The 8,708-nt window shown below is 35.6% G+C and overlaps 2 protein-coding genes across 2 annotated transcripts; one reads left to right on the top strand and one right to left on the bottom strand.

Annotated features, from left to right (window-relative positions):
* Positions 1-1,336: 1,336 nt before the first annotated feature.
* LOC147570110 (F-box protein At3g07870-like) lies at positions 1,337-2,623 on the bottom strand. Its single transcript, XM_086663907.1, has one exon. It carries the CDS (start codon positions 2,621-2,623, stop codon positions 1,337-1,339), a length of 1,287 nt encoding a protein of 428 aa, XP_086520033.1.
* A 1,535-nt stretch (positions 2,624-4,158) lies between these two features.
* On the top strand, positions 4,159-6,927 carry LOC147570109 (Tetratricopeptide repeat (TPR)-like superfamily protein). The gene has a single exon (XM_086656680.1). The coding sequence runs from the start codon at positions 4,351-4,353 to the stop codon at positions 6,334-6,336; it is 1,986 nt and encodes a 661-aa protein (XP_086512806.1). The 5' UTR covers positions 4,159-4,350; the 3' UTR covers positions 6,337-6,927.
* Positions 6,928-8,708: the final 1,781 nt, after the last annotated feature.

The raw sequence follows: 8,708 nt of genomic DNA, 5'->3' as shown, positions 1-8,708 counted from the left end.
AGATTTGAGAGGTAATCGACAAAATATATTTAATTTAATGTCAGGATGAAAATTCTCCATGAATTAATCATCAGCTAACAACAAGTCTTTAATTACTAGAAATATTATATGAAAGCTTGCAAACGAAAATATACCAAATCATGTGGTAGATGGAAATATTTGTAGTCAAAATTTTACATGAAAGTTTGGAAACAAAATCTACCAAATTCATATGGTGGATGGAAATATTTTTCTCAAGTAATGGTTTAAGGTAAATTATGAACCGAGCTAACTTCTTCCTCAAGTAACAAATCAATTGAAAGTGGTGGTGGGCATGGGCTTGAATCAGATATATGCATTGAAAGTTCATTGATGGACATTTACTCTAATTATGGTTTTGTCGAAGAGGCTTGTCGTATATTTGACTCCGCTGAGTAACTCAATGAGATCTCAATGATTGTAATTCTAGTGGGTTTTGCTCAAAATTGTTTAGAAGACGAAGCTATACAAAATTTTATGAAAATGATGAAAGCTGGAGTTGAAATTGATCCAAATATGTTTTCAGCTGTTCTTGGTGTTTTTTGTACAGATGCATCTTTATATCTTGGGAAGCAGATTCACGCTTAGCGATACAGAAAAAGGTTTTTGTCTTTCAACAAAAAAAAAAGAAAAAAAAAAAAGAAAAGGTTTTTGTCCGATCTCTATGTGAGCAATGGCCTTGTTAATATGTACTCGAAATGTGGGGACTTGAGGAACTCCATTAATGTATTCAATCAGATGTCAGTCAGAAAGGAATTCAGTCTCTTGGAACTCTATGATTGCAGCTTTTGCACGTCACGGTTTAGGGTTTGAAGCACTTCAATTGTTAGAAAAGATGAGTTTAGAATGTGTAAAACCAACAGATATTGCACTTTTATAATTGTTACATGCTTGTACCACTTTCGGGTCAATTCAAAAGGGCTTAGAGTTCTTGGAATCAATGGCTAAATTGCACGGAATGGAGCATTATGCATGTGTGGTTGACATGCTAGGACGAGCAGGCTATTTGAACGAAGCTAAAAACTTCATCAAGGGCTTACCCATGAAACCCGGTGCGTTAGTTTGGCAAGCTCCGCGTGGTGGTTATAGCATTCATGGGGATTCAGATATCGGTAGTTATATGCTGCAGATAATTTGCTTTTAGCAGCACCCGAGAGCCCAACTATATTCTTATAAAGAGAGATCAAGAGAACACTTGAGCCCACTATTTATTTAAAAGTAAAGCAATGGAAGTACAATAAATAAATAACATTTTTAATCAAAAAAAAAATTATGATCATAATAAGTTTTTATCTTAATAGGTTGATACTGGTATAGCTTAGTTATGGCGCTTGCGTAAATGCTGGAGTAGAAAGTATAACATAGAAGATGCGAAACATAAACTGGTAGCTGTGATAGTGAAACTTGGTCTTATATCGCGTTGATTTGACTTTTCTCCCAAAGCTTCCAATGAAACAAAGTTGTCATAATTACATGTATCAAGGACATTATGCATACTAAAATCATTAGTCTTTAAATCCCAAACTTTTTCGCAAGTTCCGTCTTTAGGGTCGTACCAAAAGACAGAATGGTATACGTCCCTCAACAGAATTCTGTTGGTACTAGAAAGGGCTAATGGCACATAAGGTTTTTTCATTTTTTGAGATGCCAATCTTTCACGCAAAATCCATTTGTCACGCATAATCGATTGCATGTGCCTCCGATACAATGGCACATCACTGCTCAATGGTTTCATTTCAAACGGTACTCTAAATTCCTTACTCCAACTCCAAAACTCATAATCGATGGTTACTATTTGATCAGAATGGTCACTTGTAGTCTTCTTTAAGAACCACAAATCCACACAATTGTCAGTATCGTGTAAAACAGAAACACATAAGCATCCTCTAAGCTCTCGAAGGCAATATTGACTTCGGCACACAAATGGCAGAGGAATATTTTCAAACTTCTCATATGTTGAATCGTAACGATACATCTTCTGATAATTAACGAAAAATATAACACCATCTGCTACAACTTGGAAATAAATTGAAGAAGGTGCTTCTCCTACATTTCTCCACCCTTTACCATCACCTAGAGTGTATACTAGGGCCAACTTATGAAACTCACCTCTTTGATTTGTATGAGCAATCGCAACAACTTTGTATTGATTAGTCGAACGATTGAAACCAAAACCAAAGACACACCATTTGATGGAACCAATATTTTTAGGTAATGGTGGAAGAATAAGATGTTCTCCAGTGATGGGATTATATATATAGACCTTATACTTGATTACACAATCGTTTGTATATACGCAAACTAAACCCCTGCATGAACCAACTAAGACCCAAGGTGTTTCTAGGATAAAAGGATGCTTGATTCTTACTAGTTTGTTAAAAGGGATCGACTTCTTCTCATCCGTACAGACATGGTCATACTCTCCATAGTAACAATTCACATTCCTACCACGGTCGGTTTCGATAAAAATAATATTAGTACGTGACTCAATAATACTATGGACGAGAGATTCCCATGTTTTACATACTTTTCTGAACTCTAAGAGAGATTTGATAGGAAATCGACAAAGTATATTTGATATAATGTCAAGATGAAAATTCTCCATGAATCATGTGCTCACAACAAGTCTCTTTAGTTACTAGAATTTTAGGGTTTCTCTTCTCGTTATTTGTAATCAAAATATTATTGAAAGATTGGAAACAAAAAGTCTACCTAATAATATGTTAGATGGAAATATTTATACTCGAAATATTATATTAAAATTTGGAAACAAAAATCTACCAATTCATGTGTTAGATGGAAATATTTTTCTCAAGTAATTGTTTAAGGTAAATTGTGACCAGAGCTAAACTTCTTCCTCAAGTAACAAATCAATTAGGCTTCTATACATACCCGTATCACTGCTATATGCGCCCATTTCGCACATATTATGAGGGGCGCCTACCAGTAAAACTACCCTCCTTTTGGGGTTCGGGTAGAATAATTTAGGCAACTACTATTTATGCATTTCAACAAAAAAAAAACTACTATTTATGCAAAAAAAGAGTTAAGTTAAGAAGCCTCCACAATCAGCAATCTTTTTTGAAAAAAATTGTTTTTTTAGTGAATCGAGGTTTTTAGTTATTATGGTTGGAATTCGTGTTGGAAAAGGCTATCTCCAACTAACTTACAAGCAAATTCGAAATTTGATCAATTTTCGTAGTCTGATTTAATCATTTAAATTACAATCGTAAGTATACTTAACAAGAGCGTAAACTACATTATTAGCTTCACGGTTTAAAAAAACAAAAAAAAATATTATTTAGTAGCCTTGAAGCTTCCTCTGTACTCTCCATGACAAGTAGTTTGATTTTTCATTTTCTTCTCCTTCGAACAAGCCTTATAATAGTCATTGCTTCCCCTCTCTAATATTCTGGCATATTAAGCATTAGTTGTCAATGGAGTTGCAATGGCCTCGACCATCATTGTCGATGATGCATTTGTTCTACTTGATAAAGTCATTACAAAATTCTCATCTTCATTTCTATACACTGCAGCCGCTCCCACTATATTATTGCAATGCGTCCCATCGAAATTGATTTTCAAGATCTCCTGGAGGCAGCTTCCAACATTCCACTTCTTTCACCACCTAATGATTCGTATGATATTCAATATTGAAAATGCAATTTGCATGTCTTGAGCCCCTTTAATAATTTTATATTCGTCTGGGTAGTAAACTTTCGAAAACACAAGTATTTCTAGCTTTCCACATAAAACAAGTAACTTAAATCCTCTAAATCAGAACACACTGGTTTGAGGGAATCCCCCAAAGCTAGAATTGTTCTGATTTGGGTGATCCTAAGTTAAATCGGAGTCCCGATGAAAGGGACACTTCCATCCGTCAGATAGATAGAGAGAAGATGAAGGAGAGGGAGAAGTAGTGTGGGAGTTTCAAAGAAACCCGTGGCCACTTTTTTTTTAAATTGACTACGATCTACGATAGTCATTACATTTGCATTGATACATCAAAGATGTGATAAACACGATAATTGTCGAATTCGAACTCTAACAAAAAACGGGCCTATAACCCAACTAAACTATAGCCTAAAGCCCAACAACATAATTTATACCTTAATAATTCAAGTTCAATAAAACGTGGAAACCAGCACCTGTGTGACTTGGAGGATTTTAGAGTGTATGTCAACACATTTCACGCCTTAGGCAACCAATGGTTGACCTTGGACCCTAATTTTAGAGTGCCATAATTAATTTGAAAACTCAACTCATAAGTTGAATGCCGTAGGATCATCTCTTCTCTTAGTTATTTAACCGTCTCCAAGTGTTTTTTCATGGATGAAATCAAAATGGGTAATATACAGATTCATCTCCTCCCATTCTTATACCTCTTCAATTTCTTCTTCATTCAGAAACAATTTTCAAAAACCCATTTTAGATATAAGAGATTTCGATATACCTTTCAACCATGTAGACACAAGTCTCCTTCTTTCCTTATGTGGAAGAGAAAGGAACTTTCGTCTTGGATCTTCTCTTCACGCCTCCATTATCAAGAACTACGAGTTTTTCCACCCCATGTTTCAATCTAATTCACGAAACATCCTTGTTGTTTGGAATTCTCTGGTTTCAATGTATTCAAAATGCGGGGAACTATTTGAAGCAGCTAAAGTGTTTGATAAAATGCCCATGAGAGATACAGTCTCTTGGAATTCATTGATATCGGGTTTCTTAAGAACAGGGGAAGTGAAAAAGGGATTTGAGCTCTTTAAGGAAATGCATGATTCGTGTGTTGTTCGATTTGATCAGGCTACATTAACTACTATGTTATCCGTGTGTGATAAAATTGATATGCTTTATCTATGCAAAATGATTCACTCTTTAGTATTTCTTAATGGGTATGAAATAGAAATTTCAGTCGGAAATGCGTTGATAACTTCTTATTTCAAATGTGGGTGTTCAAATTCTGGAAAGAGGGTGTTTGATGAGATGTTTGAAAGAAATGTAATCACTTGGACGGCTGTGATTTCAGGTCTCGCCCAAAGTCAGTTTTTTCAAGAGAGTTTAAGTTTGTTCTTTGAGATGCGTAATGGAATTAAGGATCCTAATTCTTTGACGTACTCGAGTGTGTTAACGGCATGTTCTGGTTTACGAGCGTCAAAAGAAGGAAGGCAGATTCATGGGCTTGTAGTGAGGTTAGGACTTGAATCAGATATATGCATTGAAAGTGCATTGATGGATATGTACTCTAAATGTGGGTTTGTCGAAGATGCCTATCGTATATTTGACTCCGCTGAGGAACTCGATGAGATCTCAATGACTGTAATTCTTGTGGGTTTTGCTCAAAATGGTTTAGAAAACGAAGCTATTCAAATTTTTATGAAAATGATGAAAGCTGGAGTTGACATTGACCCAAATATGCTTTCTGCTGTTCTTGGTGTTTTTGGTACAGATACATCTTTATATCTAGGGAAGCAGATTCACGCTTTAGCAATAAAGAAAAGGTTTTTGTCCAATCTTTTCGTGAGCAATGGCCTTGTTAATATGTACTCGAAATGTGGTGATTTGAGGGACTCCATTAATGTATTCAATCAGATGTTAGAAAGGAATTCAGTCTCTTGGAACTCTATGATTGCAGCTTTTGCACGTCACGGTTTAGGGTTTGAAGCACTTCAATTGTTTGAAGAAATGGGTTCAGAAGGTCTAAAACCAACCGATATAACATTTTTATCATTACTTCATGCTTGTAGCCATATCGGGTCGATCCAAAAGGGCATGGAGTTCTTGGAATCTATGTCTAAATTGCACGGAATTAGTCCAAGAATGGAGCATTATGCATGTGTGGTTGACATGCTGGGACGAGCAGGCTACTTGAACGAAGCTAAAAACTTCATCGAGGGCTTGCCCGTGAAGCCCGGTGCTTTAGTTTGGCAAGCTCTGCTTGGTGCTTGTAGCATTCATGGGGATTCAAATATCGGTAGTTATGCTGCAGATAATTTGCTTTTAGCAGCACCTGAAAGCCCAACTCCGTATATTTTGATGGCTAATATATATTCTTCTGAACGAAAATGGGAAGAAAGGGCTGTGGTTATAAAGAGAATGAAAGACATGGGTATGAAGAAGGACACAGGATTAAGTTGGATCGAAATTGACAGAGAAGTTCATAGTTTTGTTGTTGATGACAGAACCCACAAACAAGCAGAGTTAATCTATGAGATTTTGAATGAGTTGTTTAGACCAATGAAAGATGAAGGTTACATACCAAACAAAAGGTCTTCAATTCATGATCTATATCAAGAAACCGAGTTTGAGTATCCAACAATTTGAATTTAGAAGCATGTCTGTGTTTCAGTTTTCGGTGGAACATATTAGAAACTATAAACCAGGAAAGGGATTGCACTTTTAGACACACAGAAGCGCTCGAAGAGAATTTGGACCGAGGAGAAGGAGAAAATCTAGAAACAACTTCAGAGTGACTAGTGTTCTCAATGCAGAATATCTCCACTGCATAAATGAAGTACAAAAGAAGGTCAAGTTCCAACGGATAAACCAAAAAATGGTTTCCAATCCGTTGTCTTTATCGATGAAACAGGAATTGAGCGCCCAACCATTTCAATTTAGAACCAAATCGTCGTATCTGAGGGTTCGAATCTCGCTTACAATTTTCGCAAATTTGAAAGAATATGACGAGGCGGACGGTATGCGATAATTTATTTTTGTTTAAGTAGACTCCCCTTTGCTAAATTAAATACAAGATAGCAATAAGAATTTCTGGATCGAAGTTTGATATTCATGGATGTGGGTAAGAATAATGTACTTTCTATTAGAGATTTTGGGTTGACTCTCATGAAGTTTGGCTGAGATTCAGCTATATCTCGAGCAATATATTTGTCAAATGAAATGTGTCTTCAGGATTCATATAACCGTTGTCGACAGGATCAATGTTGATTCAGTCGTTTCGTCAGACCACCTAACGGTACTCCATTAAAAGGTATACGAAAATAAAGTTTACTAAAAAAGGCGGTATATGTTTGATTTTAAGTTAAACTCGTACATTACCAGCAAGATCGGTCGATATAAGAAACTGATGTAAAAGCAACGGTTGGAACTGTCAAATGGGTATTAGAGCTAAACTTTCAAGATGGATTATTATAGGTGATTCCAAAAGTTTCTTTTCTTGACCGACAACGTATAGGTAAATTTCATATCTTTTCTTATTCCCAGTATTACAAATACCAGTAAAAATCAGTCCCGAATCTGATGTAACACTAGTAGAATTTGTAATGAGCTATTATAAACAAATTCTGCATAAAATACATCTTGAATCTGAGGATTTGATTTATTGAATTGTTTTCCATAGGGCCAAATTCTTGGACAAATATAGGGGTCTTGTAATCAAGTTGAATCAATTGTTAATTGTGAAAAAGATTAACTCACCCACGTTAATGTATGGAAAAAGAATTAGAAATTGAATCAAGAAGGGTTAAGTGGGCTGTACAAGTCATTTTGTCCATGTTCATATCATCTTTAATTGATAGAGTCTGGACAAATGGATATTAGGTTAAGCTTAACTCCAGTCATCATATAATCGAAATGTAGTAGTTAGAGACATAGTACTACTTGCCTTGGGCATTAAAATATTACTATTAGAGGTGGTAACTACAAATGAGTTTGTGACTTGGTAACTTCAACTCTGGGTGGAAGAAGAGTACGGAGTGACTCTGACCGTGGCGGTCAAGGGACCGTCCGTGGTAGCATTTTTCAATATCATATGTATTAAATGGTGCCGATTGCCGACTCATATGATCCAACTGCAAGGCCTAGTCTCAATAGAACTTTTGTTAGTCCAAAAACCCTAATTCCATCGGTCTACATACAAGGGATTTAATGGAATTTCACATATATCAAACCTATCATTTTAATCAAAGACATGTAAGAACAAATGTTATAAAGATGATGAAGACATTATAATTTCTTCTTTAATCGACTATAGCATGTTTCGTTGTGTTACATAAAACTTTACTTGTAGACATTATAATTTCTTAAAAACCTGTATGACGAATGTTTTATCAAATGAAATTGTTCAACAAAAAAAAAATGAAATTGTTGTGAAATAAAATGAATCAGATTATCCAAAATTTTTGAAAGATTGTTAATTTTACAGTTTAATCATTTGAATTTGTGAATTAGAAAAATTTAGATTTTTCTTCGGAACTACCACCACAACAACAACATCATGTGAGATATGTACGTCTAGAGTATGTGATTTGGATAAGGTGAGGAAGTTATTATTGCACATACCAAAGTACATACACTTTCCTTCATCAAAAAAAAAAAAAAAGTACATACACTTGGTGCAATTTTGATGTTCTATTATTGGACCTACCTACATGAGGAAGCAACACGTGTGGGTTTATGTTTGTCCTGAGAGGACTAACAATTCACTAACCCATTAACTCTCTCATCCACTTTTCTTGTCTTTTCCTCACACAACCCCAACAGTATGTATGGGGAGAGCTATTTTCAATTGGTGACCAGCTACATTTTGGGGTAAGCGTAGTCCTTTAGTGAAGGGTTATTTTCGATTGTCCTCAGGAAGTATGACCAGTTTATTGCGTGACCCACTGACCCTCTCTCTCTTTGGTAAAATGTCGAGATGAGTAGATGACCTTGTTTTCTATCTTTTACCCACAAATTGT

The sequence above is a fragment of the Eschscholzia californica genome, unplaced genomic scaffold (genome assembly GCF_041429995.1).
Source record: "Eschscholzia californica isolate CP2 unplaced genomic scaffold, dmEscCali1.0.p SCAF_1, whole genome shotgun sequence".
NCBI classification, from domain to species: Eukaryota; Viridiplantae; Streptophyta; class Magnoliopsida; order Ranunculales; family Papaveraceae; genus Eschscholzia; species Eschscholzia californica.
This window is presented reverse-complemented; position numbering and strand designations above follow the sequence as displayed.